Genomic DNA, 27,302 nt, shown 5'->3' with positions numbered 1-27,302 from the left:
GGAGTTTTAAAAGAACGCAACCAATATTGTTTCAATTCGATCCACCCTGCACTTTAGCACACAGTTATTTCAATTAAACATATGAAAATCATATGTTTTTTAAAGGTACACTATTTAGCTATAAATAAAGGGAGGTAATAAGCTTACAAAAAAGCTAAATTTGAGAGATCACATGGACAGTCAGGAAAATAAATTTTGATTATTAACACTAAAGTATTAAGTAAATTTTAATCCTAACAAGGTAAAAACTGTAAACATTCATCACTGAAAACTGTTCATATAATATTAATTATTTTGTTTAAAACCAGAAAGGATTAATTCCGGAATGAAATTCGGTTTGCCAATAAGGCTAATTTTGACGCCACGTTTTTAAACTGGCCATGAACGCCTAGTAATGACATGTTTTAGAATTAAATTGAGACTGTCCTAACTTGACAATGTCCATCAAATGATTATAGGAATAGCAAGTAGATGTCAACTTTAATTTGGACAGGGTTCCGAAATTTGAATTAAATAGGAAATGCATCATAATGTATTCTAAGCTTTTAAGCAGTCCATCCAATTTACCCACATACCTTCAAACAGTCCAACGATAGCTTTAAAGGAAGGTAAGAGAAATAAACTAATTTAAAGGCTGTAAAGGGAGGTAATAAAAATGTGAAAAATTTAAAAAGATCATTAAATTCTACTCTTTAAAGAAGAGGTAATTGCTGTATAGAGGTGGTCATTTTATTGATGGTTTATACAGCTGTATACAATGAAACCAAGTGTGAATTTCTCTTGTAATTTTTACACTCTTTCAAAAGCTAGAAACTGTGAAAATACTTTGGAATAATCAGGAGTTTTAATAAAGGGAGGTAATAAAAAATCACAAAAGTTAATCTAATAACAAGCAGGGAGTCTGTATTTAAAATTTGTTAAAGAAAACTTTAAAATACTGGGTAGTTATTCAATATTAGGTTGCTTGATCTACTTTTGTTTGTCTTTTTATAACCAGGGAAAATTTATAAATGTAGTGTATATAATGTATTTGCAAACGTTGAGCAGGTAAGTCAAAAGTCATAAGACAAATAAGTCATAAAACATTTTTGTTGCCCATGCAAAAGGGCCTATGTAATACCACTGAACTTAGGGAATTATGAATGTTATTAACAAATAGAAGTAAATATGCCCTTAACAGTAACTGTTGGTAAAATCGACACATGAATTTCATGTAAAAAATGACAAAATCTGTGGAAAAAGCATCAATCTATGGTATATGGTTTCGACAGATAATTAAGGGTAAGTCTATTAACTCTTTCTCTAATGAGTATTTTGTGAAAAATGGCGGTTTACACTGAAAAGCCTCCTGGTACAAGTTCAAACTGCTATGAAACTATGAAAAATGCTTCACCACTAATCAAACTTGGCACAAATGTTGACTGTAAGTAACCATGGTGAGGGGACATCTCAAAACTGCCAAAAATCACTATTTTGCCTCAATTTTTTCCATCAAAATTTATTTCAAAGTGCTGCAACTTCTCAAGGGATTGAGGTAGAGTCAAAGGCTTTTCAGTCTTGGTTACAAATTACCTTATGATCGACCTGGGGTCATTTTTAGCCTCTCACAAGTCCAAAATTCTCTTGGCGATGAGGGGGCATATCCCCCTTCTGGCAACCCACTAATGTATCTTTTGGATGGGGGGCGGCGCCGAAAAAGTGCTCACTTATTTTAGCAACATTTCTCAAACGAAAAACATGTGTTTAGGGCCCAAATGGGACATTTTTGCTTAAAAGGGGGGAAGGGGGGTTTCGCGTATATATGAGGTAAAGGGTTAAAGGTATTGGTTCGAAGTATGAATAGTAAAAATAAATAAATAATAGAAAATATACAACTATTCTTTAGTATATGGTAACATAAAGGAGAAACCTGATTATAAAGGGAGGTAATAAAACATTATAAAAGTTAATCTAATAGCAAGTAGCGAGTCTGTATTTAAAATTTGTTAAATAAGTCTTTAAAATACTGATTAGTTATTTAATATTAGGTTGCTTGAACTAGTTTTGATTGTCTTTTTATAACAAGGGAAAAGTTATAAATATGGTACATTTATTGTATTTGTCAGGGTTGGGATAATTTATAACTATATAGTCATAAGTCAAATAATTATTTTTAATGCCCATGCAAAAGGGCTGAATAAACTTATCTTGGGGAATCATGTAAGGTTTGGGGTTTTCCCAGCTAGGAATTAAGTATAAATTGGGTTTTTGTGCCCCCACGTTCACACCGTACAATCAAATGGGCAGACAGCTGTTCCAGCGTCCACAGCTGTACCAGTATATACATGTCGGCGCGGGGAATACATTTGACGTACGGAAGGTATTCATCTATTTTTAACATATCCCAACTGTATTCGAGTAAATCAATGTTATGGATTCATAGTCAACATCCAAAGGAGCATGCTAATAAATTTCTGGTCCTGTGCAAGCTTTACTTTACATGAATTTAGACTGAAAAGAACCACACTATCCGATGAGATGCGGTATTTTTAGTTTGAAGTCACAAAAACATATATTTTCTCATGATAATTAATCCTTTTTTCATATGATTCGTTAACGTCAACAATTTGTCATTAAACATTCAAAAACCATACCTTCAAAAAAGCTTTTCTGTTAAAGTTATAAGGTATTTAACTTTGTGTGTCATCAAAATTTTAGTAACGTTATCAGCTGTTCGCCTCTTTTTAATGATAACATCGACAGCAATTTATCGGCATGAACGAATAACGCTGAAAGCTGTTCAAAGAAACAATTACATGTATTTACCACAGCGCTTTTGTCCTACAGTAACTAGGAAAGAGTAAAACTTTTTTGTGAATTAAGAATATTACTTTATTCATGATACTTTCTAATTATATTCTTTTTATTATTACTTTCTATTATTTGTTATATCTTAGGTTAGAGACCGTGATCTCCATTTACCGCACCGTATTTCAATATAAAACGGTAGAAAAACCTATTAAAGGGACTCCACTAAGGTTTTTTGACATGACGGGACTGGAAATAATTTTTGAGATTATTTCTCTATTTGATGTAGATCTATACTAATAACTTACATGCAAAATTTTCGATCATTAACTTGCTCCGTTTTTCCAGAATATTTTAAAAGTGAAAAAATTGACCCAAAATTGAAAAGACATATGATTTTCAATGTATTTCTCCTATATTTCTTGGTTATATTTTATATTAATATTTATGTTTTAGTGCTCATGTTTTTTATGTGAAAAAATAAAATTTCATGTTTTTAGGCTTATAAATTTGCGTTAAATTTGTCTTTACTTTCTTTGAATTTAACATTTCAGAAACATATTAATAGATATTGCTTCCTTTTTATATAATAATAATAATAATAATAATAATAATAATAATAATTAAAATAATAATAATAATAATAATAATAATAAAAATAATAATTATCTTTATTATACCCCCACAAACGAAGTTTAGGGGGGGTATATAGGAGTCAGCTTGTCGGTTGGTCGGTCGGTCGGTCCGTCGGTCGGTCCACATCATGGTTTCCAGACGATAACTAGAGTTTGGAGTGAGGTATTGTAATCAAACTTGGTATATAGCAACCTTATGTGGAAACCCCGGTTGGTATTGCATTTGGACCCCCTGGGGCCAAGGTCAAGGTCACCGTTACTAAAAATAGAAAAATGGTTTCCGGACAATAACTAAAGTTAGGAATGAGATATTGTAATCAAACTTGGTATATAGCAAGCTTATATGAAGACCCTAGTTGGTATTGCATTTTGACCCCTAGGGTCAAGGTCACCATAATACTAAAAGTAGAAAAATGGTTTCCGGACAACATCTAGAGTTAGGACTTAGGAATGAGATATTGTAATCAAACTTGGTATATAGAAAGCTTATATGAAGACCCCGGTTGGTATTGCATCTTGACCCCGTGGGGTTGGTCGGTCGGTCGGTCGGTCCGTCGGTCGGTCCACATCATGGTTTCCAGACGATAACTAGAGTTTGGAGTGAGGTATTGTAATCAAACTTGGTATATAGCAACCTTATGTGGAAACCCCGGTTGGTATTGCATTTGGACCCCCTGGGGCCAAGGTCAAGGTCACCGTTACTAAAAATAGAAAAATGGTTTCCGGACAATAACTAAAGTTAGGAATGAGATATTGTAATCAAACTTGGTATATAGCAAGCTTATATGAAGACCCCGGTTGGTATTGCATCTGGACCCCCTGGGGCCAAGGTCAAGGTCACCGTTACTAAAAATAGAAAAATGGTTTCCGGACAATAACTAAAGTTAGGAATGAGATATTGTAATCAAACTTGGTATATAGAAAGCTTATATGAAGACCCCGGTTGGTATTGCATCTTGACCCCCTGGGGCCAAGGTCAAGGTCACCGTTACTAAAAATAGAAAAATGGTTTCCGGACAATAACTAAAGTTAGGAATGAGATATTGTAATCAAACTTGGTATATAGAAAGCTTATATGAAGACCCCGGTTGGTATTGCATCTGGACCCCCTGGGGCCAAGGTCAAGGTCACCGTTACTAAAAATAGAAAAATGGTTTCCAGACAATAACTAAAGTTAGGAATGAAATATTGTAATCAAACTTGGTGTACATCAAGCTCATATGAAGACCCCGGTTGGTATTGCATCTGGACCCCCTGGGGCCAAGGTCGAGGTCACCGTTACTAAAAATAGAAAAATGGTTTCCGGACAATAACTAAAGCTAGGAATGAGATATTGTAATCAAACTTGGTATATAGCAAGCTTATATGAAGACCCCGGTTGGTATTGCATCTGGACCCCCTGGGGCCAAGGTCAAGGTCACAGTTACTGAAAATAAAAAATGGTTTTCGGACAATAACTAAAGTTAGGAATGAGATATTGTAATCAAACTTGGTATATAGCAAGCTTATATGAAGACCCCGGTTGGTATTGCATCTGGACCCCCCTTGGGCCAAGGTCAAGGTCACCGTTACTAAAAATAGAAAAATGGTTTCCGGACAATAACTAAAGTTAGGAATGAGATATTGTAATCAAACTTGGTGTTTAGCAAGCTTACATGAAGACCGCGCTTGGTATTGCATTTGGACTCCCTGGGTTCAAGGTCACAGTTACTAAAAATAGAAAAAGGGTTTCCAGACAATTACTAGGGTTAGGAATGAGATATTGTTATCAAACTTGGTGTATAGCAAGCTTATATCAAGATCAAGATAGTTGGGATTGCAATAAATTGAAATTTTATTTACTGTAGGTTTATTTCAAATTTTTCTTCAGACAACTTATTTTTCAAAAGTCAAAGTTGCTGGTGGGGGTATTAATCACCTTCAGTGATAGGTCTAGTTTAAAGAAGGTTATACATTATTAACATACATTAACAATCATATATATCTAATTTCCAATGTAGCCTTCTGAAATTGAAAACAACAACAACAACAGGACATGCATAGGAGGAAAAATGAATGTATAATATTATGTAATTTTTAGAATATTACAACTCATATACTTTCTACAGACAATTTGTTTTAAAATATACGTATATTGCATCATTTGTTCGCTTGTTCATTCATTCGTTCATTTATTAATTAATTAATTCATTCATTCATTCATTCACTCACTCATTTATTCATATGAACAATATCAATATTGAAATACAGTGCAGTTAATGGAGATATAGGCCTCTCAGCTAAGATACACCAAATGATAGAAAGTAATAATAAAAATAATATAATTAGAAAGTATCATGAATAAAGTAATATTTTAAATGAACAAAAAAGTTTTACTTTTTCCTAGTGATTGTAGGACAAAAGCGCTGAAAATTGTTTCTTTGAACAGTTTTCAGCGTTATTCATCCTTGCCGATGAATTGCTGTCGATGTTAGCGTTAAAAAGAGGCGAACAGCTGATGACGTTACTAAAATTTTGATGACACTCAAACTTAAATACCTTATAACTTTAACAGAAAAGCTTTTTTGAAGGTATGGTTTGGAATATTTAATGACAAAATGTTGACGTTTACGAATCGTATGAAAAAAGGATTAATTATCATGAGAAAATATAAGTTTTTTGTGACTTCAAACTAAAAATACCGCATCTCATTAGATAGTGTGGTTCTTTTCAGTCTAAATTCATGTGAAGTAAAGCTTGCACATGGCCAGAAATTTGTTAGCATGCTTCTTTGGATGTTGACTATGAATCCATAACATTGATTTACTCGAACACAGTTCGGATATGTTAAATATAGATGAATACTTATCGTACGTCAATTGTATTCCCCGCACAGACATGTATATACTGGTACAGCTGTGGACGCTGGAACAGCTGTCTGCCCATTTGATTGTACGGTGTGACGTTAGTGGCGGGCATTTAGATTTACCCTTGTCTGTCCGTCCGTCCGTTCACTTTTGTGTCGCATGTAACTCAAAAAGTATTTGACCTAGAGTCATGAAACTTTACAGGAATGTTGATCAGCATGTGTAGTTGTGCACCTGGGTATTTTCATCTGGATATTTTTAGTATTTTCAGAGTTATTGCCCTTGACTTTGTAAAATTTTGCAATTTTCAACTTGTGTCGCATGTAACTCAAAAAGTTTTTGACCTAGAGTCATGAAACTTTACAGGAATGCTGATCAGCATGTTTAGTTGTGCACCTGGGTATTTTCGTCTGGATATATTAAGTATTTTCAGAGTTATTGCCCTTGACTTAGTAAAATTTTGCAATTTTCAGCCTTGTGTCGCATGTAACTCAAAAAATGTTTGACCTAGAGTCATGAAACTTTACAGGAATGTTGATCAGCATGTGTAGTTGTGCACCTGGGTATTTTCTTCTGGATATTTTTAGTATTTTCAGAGTTATTGCCCTTGACTTAGTAAAATTTTGCAATTTTCAACTTGTGTCGCACGTAACTCGAAAAGAATTTTACCTAGAGTCATGAAACTTTACAGGAATGTTGATCAGCATAATTATGTAGTTGTGCACCTGGGTATTTTCATCTGGATATTTTTAGTATTTTCAGAGTTATTGCCCTTGACTTAGTATAATTTGGCAATTTTCAACATGTGTCGCACGTAACTCAAAAAGTATTTGACCTAGAGTCATGTAACTTTACAGAAATATTGATCAGCATGTGCAGTTGTGCACCAGGTATTTAAGTCTGGATTTATTTAGTATTTTTAGAGTTATTGCCCTTCACTTAGAAAATTTTGCAATTTTCAACTTGGATTTGACATAGTCATTAAACCTTATGGGCAGGTTGCTCAGCATATTTTAGATTTGCACCTGGGGTTTCGCTTGTGGATTTATCAAATTTTTGTAGAGTTATTTCCCTTGACTTAGTAAAAAGATTGACAGAACAGTGGCGCGGTGGGGGCACCCGTGTCTGGATAAAATCTATTCAGTAGACTGTACTATTCTACATTTGATGATCACAATGTTAATTTTGGGAAATAGTTTGAAATTAGTTATAAGGTAATTTTGATAATTATTAGAGTAAGGAAATTCATTTTGTTTTCAGTTGTTTGTGCAAAATCATTATTATTCGTTGAGTACTTATTTCCGTGGTTTCATGAAAAAGGTCAAGATAAGATCATTTTGCATCACATTATTTTTATAAGAACAAATTTGAGTAGACCATGAAGATGTTCGTTGTGACAAATCCAGAAAGTTTCATGTGAAAATGATAACTTATGTGTATTTTTAAATTTTTAGCTCGACTATTCGAAGAATATGAGAGCTATTGTAGTCGCCCCGGCGTCGGCGTCCGCATCCGCGTCGGCGTCTGCGTTGGTTAAAGTTTTTTGTAAAGTCAAATATCTCAATTATTACTTGAGATATTCAATTGAAACTTACAATACTTATTTATAGTAACAAGGTACATCAGATTGACAAGTTTGATAACTCTGCCTACAATATTGACAGAATTATGCCCCTTTTTAACTTAGAAATTTTGGTTAAAGTTTTTGTAAAGTCAAATATCTCAATTATTGCTTGAGATATTCAATTGAAACTTACAATACTTATTTATAGTAACAAGGTACATCAGATTGACAAGTTTGATTATTCTGCCTACAATATTGACAGAATTATGCCCCTTTTTAACTTAGAAATTTTGGTTAAAGTTTTTTGTAAAGTCAAATATCTCAATTATTGCTTGAGATATTCAATTGACACTTACAATACTTATTTATAGTAACAAGGTACATCAGATTGACAAGTTTGATAACTCTGCCTACAATATTGACAGAATTATGCCCCTTTTTATTTTAGAAATTTTGGTTAAAGTTTTTTGTAAAGTCAAATATCTCAATTATTGCTTGAGATATTCAATTTAAACTTACAAATACTTATTTATTGTAACAAGGTACATCAGATTGACAAGTGGGATAACTCTGCCTACAATATTTACAGAATTATGCCCCTTTTTTAACTTAAAATTTTGGTTAAAGTTTTTTTGTAAAGTCAAATATATCAATTATTGCTTGAGATATTCAATTTAAACTTACAATACTTATTTAAAGTAACAAGGTACATCAGATTGACAAGTGGGATAACTCTGCCTACAATATTGACAGAATTATGCTCCTTTGGAACTTTTTTTGTTAAAGTTTTTTTGTAAAGTCAAATATCTCAATTATTGCTTGAGATATTCAATTGAAATTTAAAATACTTTTTTGTTGTAACAATGTACATCAGTGTGCAAAAATTGCATAACTCTGCCTGCAATATTTGCAGAATTATTTGCCCCTTTGAAACTTAGTAATTTTGGTTAAAGGTTAAAGGTATTCAAAGATATTTACTTGAAACTTTACAACATGCACTTAGGGTCATAATTGGGGGTCATAATTGTATGTCACTGACCAAGTTCCATAACTCTATCTTGCATTAAGGCTGATTCATATCCCCTTTTCTACTTAGTCTCTTGGTTAATGTTTACAGTCATGCAAGTTTTACATATTTCAATAACTATTAAAGATATTTATTTAAAACTTCACATATGCATTTAGGGTTATAATTGTAGGTCACTGACAAAGATCCATAATTCTATCTTGCATTTAGGCTGATTTTTCTCCCCTTTTTCAACTTAGAAATTCATGGTAAAGTTTTGTTTGTAAGCTGTTATCTCAATAACTACTGAAGGGTTTGTCACTTTGTGCCTTTTTTGGGACAATTTTATGCATTCATAATAATAAAGCAGTGATTTCTTGATAAAACATCTTAATAACAAGCCTTTGTACCTTGTCTGTCAAATTTATTTTTCATAGGTAATTAGTATTATTATATTCAATAAAACACCCTTGTGACATTACCTTCCGAATAGTCAAGCCAATACTGTATAATTAGACTCTCTCTAAGGCCTATAACATGAATTTATAAAAAAAAATTAGCCCTTTTGTGAACTTAAAAAAATTAACATTATCAAGGCTCTTTTACTATCAAGCACTTAGAATAGTCGAGCGTGCTGTCCTTCCGACAGCTCTTGTTTGACCTGTCCTAAACCGATGGCTCAGCGCAATACTGGTCTAACTGCTATTTTTGAAAATGTTCAGGAGAGACAAAAAACTGATTTTATTCAAAAATACTTAAATTAGAAAATATTTATTTGCTATGTTAACATTAATTATAATAAGAAATAATGCCATTTATATAATTTTTTATTAAAGTGTTACAAATTGTGTATTTTAGAGTTAGACCTTTATTGCGCTGAAATTCTGAGCGCAATACAAGACTAACTTGAGTTAGACTCAAATTCCCTCTTGCAATTTGGTAAAAGTGGTACAAATATTTGAGTTAGACCTGTTCTATGTTAAATATTCTGATATAAATTTGAACAAAATTGTTTTGTTAATTTAAACATTGTTTAAAATATTTTGCAAGTCTGTAGAAGAACTTTACAAAGACTAAATCCTTTAATATTTTTCTATTAATATATCATGCTAGCTGACTTTAGATGAATGAACACTTCTATAATTCTTCTTTTTCAATTTGTTTGAGATTCAGATTTACTTAAAATCTTTTGCAGATTATCTGTGCAATAAATTTGAATTCTAAATAAAATGCAAACAGTTTTGATTCATATAGTGTTATGAACAGTAGTCATGAACAATGATGACTGACAATCCAGGTCATCAAAGTTTGAAAACAGGGATTAATGTACATTTTGTATAACTCACATTTGTACAAAGAAGAAACATTTTATTTTCTGAATGTACACCATTACCACCATTGGTGCTTAAATGCTGTGATTCCGATATTACTGTTATGCGCTAAATCTTAATGAATTTAATGTATGTGGTCCTCTTTTCTGATGATATAATCATTTATAAATATCAAATATTTTCAAAAATAAAAGCCGCTGTTAGACCATAATTTTATTACATATTTTGTATTTACTTTCTCAACTGTTTAGAGTATAATTTTGAACATGAAATGTGCAAATTTTATGACATGTTTTGCTGAAAACTGTGCATATCTTAAGAAAAGTGTTTCATTTTATATATCAAAGTCATTTTACCTCTAAATTTTGACCAAATAACAAGAGGTTGTCAAACATATTTTAGAGAAAAAAGTAGGGCAGTACAACCCACTATCAGGGATTAGAACAAAGTATTGTTAGTACAGTCATGATATAATTCAGAATCAATTTTGTAAAGTTAGATGTGCTTTAAACTCTTGCAACCACTTACTCATTCAGATATGAAAAGGCGTACACCTGAAAAGCACCATGTGCACACCATAGATTAATAGCACTAAACAATTAGAATGGATAAATGTTTGAATTTTCTCATTGACACTGATACTATACCAAAATCAGTTGATAGTCATTACATTTTTAATTTCATTAAATGATAGTCATTACATTTTTAATTTCATTAAATTTGATAGGTAAATTAAACAGATCTAAAATGAAACATTTTTATCAACTTATAGCTGTTTCTGCCACATAAGTCAAAGAGTTTTTGACAATTGCACTCTCGAAAATTCAATGGAGCTGTGTGATGTAAAAAATTATCAGAATACAAGAACTGAAAAGGTCATTATAATATATAAGTGTGCATATTTTTAATTTTTTCTGCACATATCACATCAGACAGAAAGATATTGTATCAATAATATAAGTTTTGTGAAGAGTGTGATTCGCACATGTTGACACTATGTTGTTATTGTATTGTTCGAGTTGATAATGTAAAGTTTATATTTCTAACAAGACCCACATTTTTCCCGATTGAACATAGAAGAACCGAAAGTATGTGTTATTATGCTATAAAATCACTGTTTGACGTTCTATATTTAGACGTGTGACATTATCATTATACACGGGACGTAACCACTAAAAATGAGACGCGTTGACAATAAGACCGGAAACAAATCAGGCACAATTTAGCTAAATATCAGGTACGTGTTAATGTCGTGTTAGAATCGAAATAATATATCCAAATCGGTGATTTTATTGCTTGATAACATTACTGTTTGTCGTTCTGATGCGCATCATTATATCACTCGGGCTACGCCCTCGTGATATAATTCCTCGCATCTGAAATCCAAACAGTGATTTTAATGAGCAATAAAATCACAGTTTGGGATATATTATTTCTTAAATAACTTTACTTGATTAAAGAGAGTGATACAGAAGTAGATACATAATTTAAAAATAAAAACCCAAGGACGCCCTCAAACCTGAAATTGGTCATTGTGTTACAGGCTAAGTTTGATTTGGCAGTGAAACAATGAACAGTCTACCCCCTTACACCATCTTAAGAAGAACACATTATATAAATATGAACAAAGTGTAAAATTAAGAATTAGGAAACCTCAGCATATGATTAAACAAAGGTCAAACTAAAAAAAAAAGGAATTTTTAGAGGGGGATCAGAGGTTATGAATCCACTAGTGTAACACGCTTTATTTTCCATTTTAATGTGTGCATGCATGAGAAACATACACTGGCTTTTACTAAATTGTACAAAAATGATAGTTTCAACTACACTTTATTTTATCAAATTATACAGTATGAGTATGATCTAATGACTTCAAAGACAAACTCAAGGTTTAATTGTGACACTAAATTATTATCAATTTTTTTCAAGATTTTTCGTTTACAGTTACTTGTACATGATATGCAATTGGCTAATATTTTGCGATTTATACAAAGGCAAATAATTTCTATTGTTTTCATGAATTCTCAACTTCTTTATAACTCATTTCAATGGGATATGCATATAATTCTCTACCTGGAAATGAAACATTCAAGGTCTAACTCAAGCATTTTGAGGAAAATTGATATATTAGACATCGCAATAAGAGACCAACTCAAGTTAAACCTATACTGCATTGACAAAATTGAACTACCTGAGATAGACTTTTATTTTAAATGTAAATAAAAAAGGCAAAAAAAGCATAAATTACCCTAAAATTTTCACAGAATGTGTATTTGACCTTACATTATCAAAATATGTAAAAAGGTGATTTTTGGTAAAAATGTCACTTAGACCAGTATTGCGCTGAGCCATCGAAACAAAGTTTGGTTTAAAATTTTGAACCGTCCTAAACAAAGTTTGGTTTAATATTTTGACCCGTCCTAAACAAAGTTTGGTTTAAATTTTGATCTGTCCTAATCAAAGTTTGGTTCAAAGACCTAACAATTAACCTTTGTACTACAAAAATTATTTATGAAAAATAGAAACTGGTACTTCTTGAGGTATGAAAGCATGTGTCTTTTTTACCCCACAACAGTACTTCAATTTTCATATAAATATAAGCATCAAATAAATCTGTGATTAATTGTTTCGTCCAGATATGGGTTTGTCTATTAAAGATGTTGGTTTGAAGTATGGATAGTAAAAATAAATAAATAATAAACTAAAATCAATTATTGATATGCATAATAGAAAACTGAATATAAAGGGAGGTAATAAAAATGTACAAAAGTTTAATTTTATTCCAAACAGAGAGGTATATTTATTAGTCTTAGGAATAAAACTTTAATTTAACATACTGTGTAATGGCAGGTGTGTTTTAGATAAATATGTACACTTCTTTAAACTTGCACTAAAGTTATAATATTTAGTTTATATATATATTTTGTCTACTTTTTATGAACATAACAATTAAAAGCAAAGATTATACTAACTATTTTTGACACCCATTATATAATGGGCAAGAACCTATGACTGTCAGATAAAGCTTAGGCCTGGGAAAAATGTGAAACATGTAACTCGGGGCTGGGTGGTGAATGTCATTTATCTTTGTGATTGGACATCAAATCCTCTCTAACTGAACCTGTGAAATAGCATGTACAGAAGTTATCAGTTCCAGGCAACTGAACTGGTTTTAGTAAAGTACTTGATAGGCCAGTTCAAAGAACGATGTGTTGGCTGAACTGTGCTCTGATTATTTCAATGTGGTTACTCACAGATGTGATCTGGGGGTAAAAACTACCAAAAACACCACGACTTGTCAATTAAGCTTACTGTTTAGGTTCTGTCCATAAAATTTTAATGGTAAAACATTATCCGATCAAAATGCATGCACATATTGTTTTTTCTAATGGTGTATGTAATGGTCTATGTGTGATAATTACTCACCTTCTGCACTGGTGTGATTTAGTTTTAGAATGATAACACATTTTGTATTTTCAGAATGATAATATATGTATATTGCCAGATCTTTTTTCCCCCAGAATGATGACACTCAGATAAAATGTGGCAAACATTTTTTTTTTACTATCATGCTAGGTAAAAGGCATCTCTTCAGTCTTTTTTTTTTTTTTTGTTATTTTGGTTCTCAAATTTATGACGTTTTTAATTTACAGGCCCAAAAGTTCATGAATGATGCCAAAGAGAAGGCAAAAAGAGCAAATGAGTTACAGGCACAGATACAGGCACGAATGGCCAGTCTAACTGGACTACCCGCACCTATGAAGGGAATGCCGCCCGTCAAATCATTAGGCGAGAAAGCTGTCGAAGCTCAGACGTAAGTTTTGCCTTGAATTGTTGCCTCGCCTTTTCGAAGGAAAAAGGGGGATATAGAACTAGTTTTTTTTTTGTATTTCTTAAAGACTCGTAGGCTCCTTTGAAAAATTGTATGTAATCCTATTTACGCAATTTTGTTGAATTCCGAAAGGCCTTTTTCAACCCCTGGAATAATGCATGTTTTCTTATTTACCCGTAAATTTTGTTGAATTTCTTAAAGACCCATTAAGCCCCTGGAAGAATGTATGTTTTTGTGTCGCCTTGAAAAGGTGACATATAGGGGTTACTTTTGTCGGCGGTGTCGGCGGCGTCTGTGTCGTTGTCTGTGTCGTTGTCGGCGTCCCCTAAAGCTTGTCCGGAGCATAACTCAGTCACTATAAGTCTGATTGACTTCAAACTTGGTATGCATGCTTCTTTCAATAACCCGAAGTGCAGTGCACAGGGACCGGTACTCTGCAGTTCTTATTTTTTGAGTTATTGCCCTTTGTTAATTTTCATACTTTAATTTTGTCCGGGCCATTTCTTTTCAACTAAAAAAGCTATGGACTTGAAACTTCATAGGATGATAGATCTCATTAAGAAGAAGTGCAGTGCACAAGAACCGGTACTCTGCACTTCCTAATTTTTGAGTTATTGACCTTTGTTAATTTTCATGCTTTATTTTTGTCCGGGCCATTTCTCCTAATGTATAAAAGCCATAGACTTGAAACTTCATAGGATGATAGGTCTCATTAAGAAGAAGTGCAGTGCACAAGGACAGGTACTCTGCATTTCTTATTTTTTGAGTTATTGCCCTTTGTTGATTTTCTTACTTTATTTTTGTCCTGGTCATTTCTCCTCAAGTATGAAAGCTATGGACTTGAAACATCATAGAATGATTGATCTTATTGATAAGAAGTACAGTGCACAGAAGCTGCTGCTCTGCACTTATTATTTTTTTAGTTATTGCCCTTTGTTATTTTTCCTATTTCATTTTTGTCCTGGCCATTTCTCCTAAACTACATTGTTCACAAGGCGACACATCCGACTCGCGGAGTTCTAGTTTATATTTACCCTTGATTTTCCAAAAAGTTACTAGTCGGCCATATAAATGAAATATATATCAATTGCTTCTTTTGCAATTTAAGCAGTTGGTATTATTTGGTGGTCTGGTATTTTGTAAGGGAGACAAATTTTTCTGTGAACCCAGCTTCTACATTTGTAGAAGGATAAATGAATATGTCAACATGGAAACTCAGGCATATGTCTTTAAGCAGAAACTTTCTTGGAACTATTTTTCACCCAAGTTCCTATGGCACATGATATATTTTGTAATTATACCCCCGCACAACAAAGTTGTAAGGTGGGTATACTGGAATCAGATTGTCCGTCCGGCCGGCGTCCGTCGGTTTTTTCTTGTCCGCCCAATAACTTAAGATTCCTTTGACCAACAGTCTTCATATTTGGCATGGAGGTTAGTCGTGATTAGTAGATGACCCCTATTGATTTTGTGGTCAAAGGTCAAGGTCACAGGGGCCTTGACTTCAAAAAGCTTGTCCGCCCAATAACTTAAGATTCCTTTGACCCACAGTCTTCATATTTGGCATGGAGGTTAGTCATGATAAGTAGATGACCCCTATTGATTTTGAGGTCACCAGGTCAAAGGTCAAGGTCACAGGGGCCTTGACTTCAAAAAGCTTGTCCGCCCAATAACTTAAGATTCCTTTGACCCACAGTCTTCATATTTGGCATGGAGGTTAGTCATGATTAGTAGATGACCCCTATTGATTTTGAGGTCACCAGGTCAAAGTTCAAGGTCACAGGGGCCTTGACATCAAAAAGCTTGTCCACCCAATAACTTAAGATTCCTTTGACCCACAGTCTTCATATTTGTCATAGAGGTTAGTCATGATAAGTAGATGACCCTTATTGATTTTCAGGTCAAAGTCACAGGGGCCTTGACTTCAAAAAGTTTGTCGGCCCAATAACTTAAGATTCTTATGACCCACAGTCTTCATATTTGGCATGGAGGTTAGTCGTGATTAGTAGATGACCCCTATCGATTTTGAGGTCACCAGGCCAAAGGTAAAGGCCACAGGGGCCTTGACTTCAAAAAGCTTGTCCGCTCAATAACTTAAGATTCCTTTGACCCACAGTCTTCATATTTGGCATGGAGGTTAGTCGTGATAAGTAGATGACCCCTATCGATTTTGAGGTCACCAGGTCAAAGGTCAAGGTCGCAGGGGCCTTGACTTCAAAAAGCTTGTCCACCCAATAACTTAAGATTCCTTTGACCCACAATCTTCATATTTGGCATGGAGGTTAGTCATGATTAGTAGATGACCCCTATTTATTTTGAGGTCACCAGGTCAAAGGTCAAGGTCACAGGGGCCTTGACTTCAAAAAGCTTGTCCGCCCAATAACTTAAGATTCCTATGACCCACAGTCTTCATATTTGGCATGGAGGTTAGTCGTGATAAGTAGATGACCCCTATCGATTTTGAGGTCACCAGGCCAAAGGTCAAGGCCACAGGGGCCTTGACTTCAAAAAGCTTGTCCGCCCAATAACTTAAGATTCCTTTGACCCACAGTCTTCATATTTGGCATGGAGGTTAGTCGTGATAAGTAGATGACCCCTATCGATTTTGAGGTCAACAGGCCAAAGGTCAAGGCCACAGGGGCCTTGACTTCAAAAAGCTTGTCCGCCCAATAACTTAAGATTCCTACGACCCACAGTCTTCATATTTGGCATGGAGGTTAGTCGTGATAAGTAGATGACCCCTATCGATTTTGAGGTCACCAGGTCAAAGGTCAAGGTCACAGGGGCCTTGAAATCAAAAAGCTTTTCCACCCAATAACTTAAGATTCCTACGACCCACAGTCTTCATATTTGGCATGGAGGTTAGTCGTGATTAGTAGATGACCCCTATCGATTTTGAGGTCACCGGGTCAAAGGTCAAGGTCACAGGGGCCTTGACTTCATAAAGCTTGTCCGCCCAATAACTTAAGATTCCTTTGACCCACAGTCTTCATATTTGGCATGGAGGTTAGTCGTGATAAGTAGATGACCCCTATCGATTTTGAGGTCACCAGACCAAAGATCAAGTCACAGGGGCCTTGACTTCAAAAAGCTTGTCCGCCCAATAACTTAAGATTCCTTTGACCCACAGTGTTCATATTTGGCATGGAGGTTAGTCGTGATTAGTAGATGACCCCTATTGATTTTGAGGTCACCAGGTCAAAGGTCAATGTCACAGGGGCCTTGACTTCAAAAAGCTTGTCCGCCCAATAACTTAAGGTTCCTATGACCCACAGTCTTCATATTTGGCATGGAGGTTAGTCATGATTAGTAAATGATCCGTATTGATTTTGAGGTCACTGGGTTAAAGGTCAAGGTCACAGGGACCTTGTCAAAATAAAGCTTTTCCCCTCAATTGCTTCAGAATGCCTGTCCAGAGTGTATTGATTTTGACATTTTTACATTTGAAGCATGTAGAATACATAACTTAGCAATGCACTGGCTTAGTCACCTCAGATTTGGCAGGGAGGTTGTCCTTGAGTTCTAAATGGCCACTGTTGATTCTGACAAAGTGGTATGCGGGGGTATTCACGCCATGATAGTGGCAGTTCTAGTTTTGATAATATTTTATGACAGAGTTATTGGAAATTTGATTTGTTTACATTTGCATTTTGTTTGTCAGAAAACTTGTGTTTATTTTGTAATTTTGTTGATTATTTTGTACATTGTTGGTCTTTCTACTCTAACAATCCTTTTATATTTTGTTCTTCCAGAAAATCGACTCCATCTTCAAAGTAAGTATGAATTTAATTTATGATGAAAGATTATGTAGCAATTTTTAGTTTTTGAAAAATTCCATTTGAAAATTTTACTATAAAATTGTTATTTATTTTAGTTCTTTTGAGTTACACTTTCAGAGCTATTGATGAATTAAGCTTAAAATTAAATTTTAACTTGGCTATTGGTAGAACAAAGAGAGCTATTGCACTGATCCTTAGGGTCAGTGTAACTGTTTTAAATTTTTTCACGCAATTTAAATATCTTGAAATCTAAGGAAGGGAGAATATTGAAACTTCACACACACACACTGTTCTCTGTGAATATTTAACATGATGTACTTAGGTTCCATAACTCTTTACCTCTTTTTAGCTCACCTGTCACAAAGTGACAGGGTGAGCTTTTGTGATCGCTTTTCGTCCGGCGTCCGTCCGTCCGTAAACTTTTACTTTAAATGACATCTCCTCATAAACCACTAAGCCAATTTCATCCAAACTTCACAGGAATGTTCCTTTGGTGGTAACCTTTAAAACTTGTTCAAAGAATTTAATTCCATGCAGAACTCTGGTTGCCATGGCAACCGAAAGAAAAAACTTTAAATATCTTCTTTTAAAAAACCATAAGAGCTACAGCTTAGATATTTGGCATGAAACATTTTCTAGTGAGTGTCTACCAAGTTTGTTCAAATAAAAGCCCTGGGGTCAAAATTGGCCCCGCCCCGGGGGGTCATTGATTTTCCCTATATGCATATAGTAAAAACTTAAAAAATCTTCTTTTAAAGAACTCAAAGAGCTAGAGCTAAGATATTTAGCATCAAACATGTTCTAATAGGTGTCTACCAGGTTTGTTCGAAAAAAAGCCCTGGGGTCAAAATTGGCACCGCCCCGGGGGTTATTGATTTTCCTTACATGTGTATAGCAAAAACTTAAAAAAATCTTCTTTGAAAAAACCCAAATAGCTAGAGTTAAGATTTTAAGCATGAAACATCTTTTAGTGAGTGTCTACAAAGTTTGGTCAAATAAAAGACCTGGGGTCAAAATTGGCCCCGCCCGGGGGGTCATTGATTTTCTTTATATGTGTATAGCAAAAACTTAAAATCTTCTTTGAAAAAACCCAAAAAGCTAGAGTTTAGATATTAAGCATGAAACATCTTTTAGTGAGTGTCTACAAAGTTTGGTCAAATAAAAGACCTGGGGTAAAAATTGGCCCCGCCCGGGGGGTCATTGATTTTCTTTATATGTGTATAGCAAAAACTTAAAATCTTCTTTGAAAAAACCCAAAAAGCTAGAGTTTAGATATTAAGCATGAAACATCTTCTAGTAAGTGTCTATAAAGTTTGTTCAAATAAAAGCCCTGGGGTCAAAACTGGCCCGGCCCCAGGGGTGTCATTGTTTCTAACTATGTGTGTATAGTAAAAACTTAAAAAAATCTTCTTTTAAAAAGCCCAATGAGCTAGAGCTTAGATGTTTAGCATGAAACATCTTCTTATGGGTGTCTACCGAGTTTGTGCAAATAAAAGCCCTTGGGTTAAATTGGCCCTGTAACGTTGGGGGTATGGGGGAAGGTTGGGGGGGGGGGCTATATACAGATGAGCCACCTCAGGGCCATCATGGCCCTCTTGTTTACAGAATTTTACGGAAAGTCGTTTCTTTCTTTTTTTTCAGTCCGACACCACTGATTTTGGACAGCGAGGGGCGAACCATTGATGCAAAGACTGGGCAAGCCATAACCCTGACCCATCATGCTCCCACCTTAAAGGTACAGCTAGTTTTGAGGATTTTCATTGGTCAATATTCATGGTCAATATGACTCATGCTGGTTTCTGACCAATCAAATACATTGTAATATGTTAAAGTTACGGCAAAACTTTTAATCAGTCTTGATGTTATAAATAAGGAGTGTCACAGTTAGAAAAGTTAATGTTAACTGTTTAAATGGAAACCAGATAACCGTGTTAACGTTTAACAGACCTTACTAATAAAATCCTTAGATTTTCAACCTTTACTTAGTTTCTTTATGGTCACATTTTCTCGTACTCAAAAATGATTACAATATATATCAGAATATGGAGTGACTATTTTCTATAAGGGTGATACTTGTAGGTACTGTTTAGAAATCAGTTTAAAACATTTTCTTCTCTTTTTCAAATACTAACTTCAATTACCATTTTATTGAATTTTCTAACCGGTTTTTAGAAAAAAACGGACGGCACCTTTTTCAGGGATAAACAATTTAAATCTTCTTTTCGGAGCTCCGTATTGAATTTTTATGCCACCGCACCATCTGCGATGCGGTGGCATATAGCGATTCACCTGTGTGTGTTAGTGTGTGTGTTTGTGTGTGTGTTATATAGATTATATAGTGAACTTAAAAAATCTTCTTGTGAAAAACCACTAGTCCAATTTCAACCAAACTTGGCAGGCTTGTTCCTTGGGTGAAGGACTTTTAAAGTTGTTCAAAGAATTTCATTCCATGCAGAAATCTGGTTGCCATGGCAACCAAAAGGAATTATGAGAATAAATTTAAAAAATCTTCTTGTAAAGACCCAAAAGGCCTAGAGCTTAGATATTTTGCATAAGGCATTGTCGCGTAGACCTCTAACAAGATTGTTCAAATTATAGCCCTGGGGTCAAAATTGGCTCCGCCCCGGGGTCATTGATTTTCACTATATGTGCATATAGTAAAAATTAAAAACACCTTGTAAAGACCCAAAAGGCATCTAGCTTAGATATTTTGCATAAGGCATTGTCTGGTAGACCTCTACCCAGATTGTTCAAATTATAGCCCTTGGGGTCAAATTCGGCCCCGCCCCGGGGGTCATTGGTTTTCCTTATATGTATATAGTAAAAACTTTAAAAAAGATTCTTCTAGCAATTGACAAATACTAGAGGTTAGATATTAGATATTTTGCATGAAACGTTGTGTAGTAAACCTCTAGCAAGATTGTTCAAATTATAGCCCTGGAGTCAAATCGCCCCCGCCCTGGGGGTCATTGATTTCAATATATACATATAGTAAAAAATCAAAAAATCTTTTTGTCTGAAGGTACCAGGCTTAGAGCTTTAATATTTGTTAAATAATATTATCTAAAGGTAATCTACCAAAGTTGTTCAAATTTTGCTTCTTGTGTCAAAATTAGCCCCACCCCCGGGGGCCATAGGTTTTCCTTATATGTATATGGTAAAAACTTAAAAAATCATCTTCTCTAAATTTACAAAGGCTAGAGTTAAGATATTTTGCATGAAACATTGTGTAGTGAACCTCTAGCAAGATTGTTCAAATTATAGCCCTGGGGTCAAAATTGGTTCCGTCCGGGGGGTCATTGATTTTCATTATGTACATATAGTGAAAAAATAAAAATATTTTTGTGTGAAGGTACAAGGCATAGAGCTTTGATGTTTGATATATAATATCATTTAAAGGTCCTCTACCAAAGTTGTTCAAATTTTTCCCCTGGTGTCAAAATTGGCCCTGCCCGGGGGCAATGATTCTCATTATGTACACATAGTAAAAACAGAAAATAAAACAAATGTTTTCTGAATGGGAGAAAGCTATAGCTTAGATATTTGACTTGAAATGTTGTTTGGTGGACCTGTATCAAGATTGTTTTGAATTAAAACCTTGGGTCGAAATTATGCCTTGCACGAGGGGACAATGACGTACTTTCTTGTCCTTTGATGTACAGCAGTGACATTTTGACCATGTGCACAGTTTTAGTTGTAAAATTGAACTTTGATATCAGGTGACCAGATTTTGATGATGTGACCTACTTTCTTTTCCATGAACAGCTATGAAATTTGAACCATGCGGTGGCATAGCATTTTTCTCAAATGCAATCTTGTTTAAGATTTGCATTGGTCAATATACATGTACCTCGTTTGCTGGTTTCATACCAGATACATGTATGTACCTTGTACCAGTTATTGAAGGTGATTGCACGTAAGTGACAAAGAAAAGCTGGATTAGGGAAATAACAGCTGAGTTGTACTGTAAAATCATTTAAATTTGAGGGCATACATTTTTGTGGTTTGCTAGTATCCAAAATTGAGTAAAATTGGGACACGTAAAAGCCAGACAAACAAAGCAAACTTTAATTTTAATTGACCTCGCACATTGACATTACATATTATGGTCTAGCACTATTATTCATTTAATTACCTTAATAACAAGTAATAATACATTATATACATTTAATACACAAAGAAATGTTGAATTATTATATGAATTTACCTTGAAAACAAGCAAAACTTGTCATTTATTTCTTAATTTATTGTTATTATATCTTTTTATAGGCAAACATTCGAGCTAAAAGACGAGAACAGTTTAAAGGTTTAATAGACGCACCACCGGAAGAGATCAGCGCATCCAAATATTTTGATCCTCGTGTTAGGTAAGATCTGGTCTTTAAAACTGGAACATTTTAATTTCTAAAAATAAAATAAGGACAAAAAAATGTGCATTAAATAGGGAAATACAGAGTGATATGTAATTATTTTGCCAAGGGGAGGAACTCAATTAACAGTGGAGATTGAAACTATGTAGGCTATTTCCCTTTGCTGAGGAAAACCCAACTATGGGTACTGGAGTCAGTTTGTCCTTGCCAATATTTCTGTACCTGTTATCTTATGAATGATACTCTTCCTACAATACACAATGGATTAAATAAGAAAAAAAATATAATGCTGCGGCAGTTTTTACTAGCATGACTGGAAGCTATTTAACCTTAGGAAAAAAATCTCAACAAGAAACAGAAGTAAGGGCTTTTTTTACAGATTGGGGAAGCAGCGCTGCCCTTAATTTTGGGGGAAAATTACACGGTATATTTGCATAAGGGGATGAAAAAACTTGATGCAAGTTCAAATTTGGGGGAAAAACTGGATGATTTTAAAGAATTTTTCTTTGGGGAAGCAGCCCTTTAACAGCCCCTGCTATAGAAGGAATAAAAGCCCTGGAATTATGACTTCTTGAATAAATATTTTTTTGTGTGCAAAACAAGGTTGTATAAAATAAGTTGTGTATGGATTATGAATGCTTACTTTTCCTACTATACTTGAATTTTTCATTAAAAAATCTTGTGATAACCATTTGTAGCCTTTTACAAAAGTTTTAACTCCTCCCCAGTTTAAGTAAGATTCATTTTAACAGTTGTAACACCTTGAATGCTAGCATATTTTCCCAAATTGGCAAATTTTACGATAACTTTATTCCAAAATTGGAAAAATTTACGGCACAAATTTCCCAAATTTGCTATGTGGTGTTTTCCCAAAATAGACTAGAGGAAGAAAGGCCTTACATGGCAAATGTGGGTTTTTCCATGCTAATCTGTACAAACTATCTTTTACCGTTATTATGTTTCACAGTGCACTACCCGTCACAATAGATTAATCAACCTGTTTTGCTTATTTTCGAGGCTTTAACTGTAAAAGTATGTTTGTACCTACGTTATTAGCTGGGAAAAACCCAAATATTCTTAATTCCCGAGTTAGTCTATTCACATAAAGAAGTTTTGTGATCAAATTAATTCAATTTGTCAAATCCTGGTTTTGTTTTACTTATTTTCTCAAATTTGAATGTTTTGTATTTTCCAAAGTTTTTAAATTTTTGGAAGATTTGTGATACTCGTCTTTAGCCATGTGTCTTTTAGTTACAAAATTTATTGTTCAAAATTTTAATGTTTATCATATAACAGTTTAATGGGTGCGCAGAGGCAAAAACGAGGCTTCCGTTTCCATGAAAGAGGAAAGTTTGAACAACTAGCACAGAGATTGAGGACAAAGGTGAGTTTCCACAGCTCTCATTGTGACCATTACATTAATGACTTGTTTTATGAACAATACAGTAATGTTTTTCAATAGGCTTTATTATGAACTTTACAGTAATTGCTTTCAATGGCTTCTATTATAAACACGACAGTATTGGCTTTTCATAGCTTTTATTATGAACATTACAGTAATGGCTTTTGATTGCTGAGAGGTAAAGGTCATTGGCATAAAACCAATTGCCCCTAACCACTGTATTTGAGGAAGCTGTCCAGCTAGCTTACAGAAGATTGATGGTTCTACTCAAGTGCCCGTTTGTACGTCGCCATATGACCTATACTGTATTTGTGTTACCTAAAGCGCTATTAAAGAAATAAACTTGATTTATGAATATTATAGTAATGGCTGTCCATAGCTTTAATAATGAATATATCAATAATTGATTTCTATATGACTTTCCATAGCTTTTATTTAAATGCATTCATTTGATAGCAGTGGTTTATTTTATGTAACTTAGATTTTTACTGACTCTGAGTTAGATTTTTACTTAACTAAATGTTTGAAACTCCCTTTAATAGAAGAGTGGCAAGATAAGAAATAAAATTCCAAATATTTTTCAAAGGTCACCCATCATAAAAGTTAAAGTAACTGATACTATATTTAGTAACAAAATGGCATAATGATGATGTAATGTTCTGAAAATAATGATGCAATGTTCTAAAAATAGGCACAACTAGACAGACTTCAGAGTGAGATTAGTCATGCTGCCAAGAAAACTGGGATTGCGTCTGCTGCGAAACTCGCAACCATAGCACCGAAGAAGGAACTGGTATGTCTTAATTTTTTAATTTTTTATATTGTGATAAAGGTTTAAGTGAATAGTTCTTTGTGTTACATTATGTTGAAAATGGAAAAGTGGAATTATGTTCGTAAAAAAAAAGTAATTACATTCATGACTTAAAGTGGAATTATGATCACGACTAAAATGGAATTATGTTCAAGACCAAAGTTGAACCCATGTTCATTGGTTTAGAGGCAAACACATTACCATAATTCTTTCGTGTTGAATTATGTTCGCGAAAAAGTGGTATTATGTTTACGACAAATGTGGAACCCATGTTAGTTTCTTGAGAGACAGGCACTTAAATCGATAGGCCTCATGTCCTGTCTTCTTGACACTTGTTAAAATAAGACATATTCAGTAAATATTTCATAGATTTAAAGGGGTATCAAGGATAGCTACTAAAAACTTTGGTGACTATTTAAACAGTGACATAAAAAAAAACATGTTAAATGTTTAAGTGACCGTACAGAGGAACTCTTAAATTTTGAAATTATGACAAGAGAAGTACAAGAAGTAAAAAAAGGTATTAAATAAAAGCATCATTAAACTTCTATGATTATTTTTCTATTACATGTACTAACCTTGATAACTGTAGAGATGTTTTCTGTTCCTGTTTTGAGGCAGGCAAATTGATACCTGTATAAATACACTGCAGGTAATCATTGTTAAGATTGTCAGGGTAAATATAACACATCACATCACATTACCAAAATGAGCTAATATAATAAGTATTTTTGCATTGGAAGTAGATGGGGTTCAAACTTAGATGACTTTAAGTCTAACACTATAACCACTGTACAACTTTTCAAGTTCTATTGATACTTTTAACTTGCTTTTGTTATTTTTGTAGGTTGAAGGTGAAAATCCAGACATAGAATGGTGGGACGCCTATATTTTGAGACAAATTGATTCGTAAGCTATTCAAATTGTTCTTTATTTTCTTTGTGCACATTATAACATAATTAATTTATTTAGTGGTTATGGTATATTTGGCCTTTCATAATTAAGAAATAAAAGTTGTTAATCAAGTACTGAGTGTGTGTGATGGATAAATCAATTAGATAATAGACTTTCAGTTAGATGCCCATAATATTTTTAAAGTTCTTTGATTGTGTCAATAATTATACAGCAACTGTTGAACTTCATTCGCTCAAACTTAGATTGTTTGAATACATCCATTCACTCGAAGTCATCACCCAGTCCTGGCAAAATTCCTATATAATATATATTGTTCTACCTGCGATCACTCGAACACTGATCGCTCGAACCTGATTTCTGGGCCCTCCAGCACAAATATAGTGAAAATCACACCTTTGGCAGAAATATAGTGAAAATCACACCTCTGGCAGAAATATAGTGAAAATCACACTTCCCACCACAGGGTATCCGAACAAAGTTTGACTGTTTGTTGTTCCTCCTACATGTATGCTGTTGAACCAGTCCCTTGAGGATGGGGACACTTTTTTAGGGTTTTTAAGTGGATCCCTGCTGACTATTAATTTCTGATTATTTCTTAATCGATATCTGCTCAGCTCAATTGTCATTGAGTTTTGCCACATAAAATAATGATGCAACTTAATACTAATTAGATCTATAGTATGTAAAATGAAAATAAGTTTATATCTATTGTGAAGGTATGATGCTCTTTCGGAGAATGAGGATTTGAAGGCCCGATTGGAGGGTGTAACTCATCTTGTGGAGCATCCAATTCAAATGAAACCTCCAGGTAAATTTTTAGCATAGATTCTTTAAAAGATGAAATTATCCGTCTGTTAGGCTAAAGTCTTAAACCAGTCTGTTGTTATTTAGAAGGTGAATATATCAGAAAGTTTGTAAAATATTCAGTAACCAGTCTATTTTTTGTTTATTTACCTAAAATTAGTCTATTTATAAAAGTTATGTTCAAAACCAGTATGATTTTGTTGAAAGGGCTTGAACCAGGCTTTTATTACTTTGAATTAATTTTTATATGAAATTGTTTAACCAGTCTAAAAATTTCTTTATTTAGCCGAGCCAGATAAGCCCCCGGCTGTTCCTGTGTATCTGACTGCTGCAGAACGAAAAAAATTACGGCGACAAAACAGGACAGAGGCTCAGAAAGAACTTCAGGAGAAAATACGACTTGGTTTAGCCCCGCCTATGGAACCCAAAGGTTTGATTTTGTCATTGTGTTATTATGCTAAATTGATTTGTTTTTCTTCTTAACCATTCATTTTCTTATCTTTTTACTTTTAAACTTTTGCAAAAGATTAAATTTAGTGAGTTAAAGAGTGCCTTGAAAATAAATGTTAGTGAAATATATAAGAATCATAAATTATGAATTCAACATAACTGAAAGTGAAAATGGAAATAATTTAACTTTTCTGAATGAATTTATCTTCTGAAAGTTTGATATTCTTCATTTTGTTACAGTATGTGTGTATTTAAAACTTTTATCTGAAACACAAACTTTTTCAGTGAGAATGGCGAACCTGATGCGGGTGCTTGGTTCAGAGGCCGTTCAGGATCCTACTAAGGTTGAAGCCCATGTTCGAGCACAGATGGCCAAAAGACAAAAGTAAGACTCCCTACCCTTTAGCTTTTTTTGCTGCTCTCTAATTTGTTTTAGCTCATTGCACACAATCATAATTGAAGAATAGGGAGAGCTGTTGTATTCATGTTGACATTGACGTCTCACTTTGGTTAAGTTTTTGCAAGTTGGTATCTCCAAAATCTGGGGCATCAGTGGCCGAGTGGTAAAGGTCATTGACTTCAAACCACTTGCCCCTCACCGCTGTGGGTTCGAATCCCAACAGGGACTTTGGATTCTCTAATGTGAGCAAGCTAGCTTCCAGAACGTCGGTGGTTCTACTCAGGTACCCATTCGTGCCTGAAATAATGCACGGAAGGGCACCTGACATCTTCCTCAGCTATAAATGTTTACAAATAGTTAACAAGATGCC

At 34.1% G+C, this 27,302-nt stretch overlaps 1 protein-coding gene across 1 annotated transcript in view; it reads left to right on the top strand.

Annotated features, from left to right (window-relative positions):
• Positions 1-26,917, top strand: part of LOC132729534 (U4/U6 small nuclear ribonucleoprotein Prp3-like) — a gene marked incomplete at its 3' end in the record, with an annotated part of 43,631 nt that extends 16,714 nt beyond the window's left edge. The window contains 10 exon segments of the mRNA XM_060715304.1: positions 13,823-13,983; positions 17,754-17,774; positions 19,422-19,515; positions 22,050-22,147; positions 23,447-23,534; positions 24,244-24,345; positions 25,211-25,272; positions 25,995-26,086; positions 26,369-26,512; positions 26,818-26,917. Of these exon segments, the coding sequence (XP_060571287.1) occupies positions 13,823-13,983; positions 17,754-17,774; positions 19,422-19,515; positions 22,050-22,147; positions 23,447-23,534; positions 24,244-24,345; positions 25,211-25,272; positions 25,995-26,086; positions 26,369-26,512; positions 26,818-26,917 (962 nt within the window).
• Positions 26,918-27,302: the final 385 nt, after the last annotated feature.

The sequence above is a fragment of the Ruditapes philippinarum genome, unplaced genomic scaffold, assembly GCF_026571515.1.
Source record: "Ruditapes philippinarum isolate M1 unplaced genomic scaffold, ASM2657151v2 ctg6871_1_1_1_1, whole genome shotgun sequence".
Taxonomy (NCBI): domain Eukaryota; kingdom Metazoa; phylum Mollusca; class Bivalvia; order Venerida; family Veneridae; genus Ruditapes; species Ruditapes philippinarum.
The sequence above is the reverse complement of the archived record's forward strand: the minus strand, read 5'-3'. Positions and strand labels throughout refer to the sequence as shown.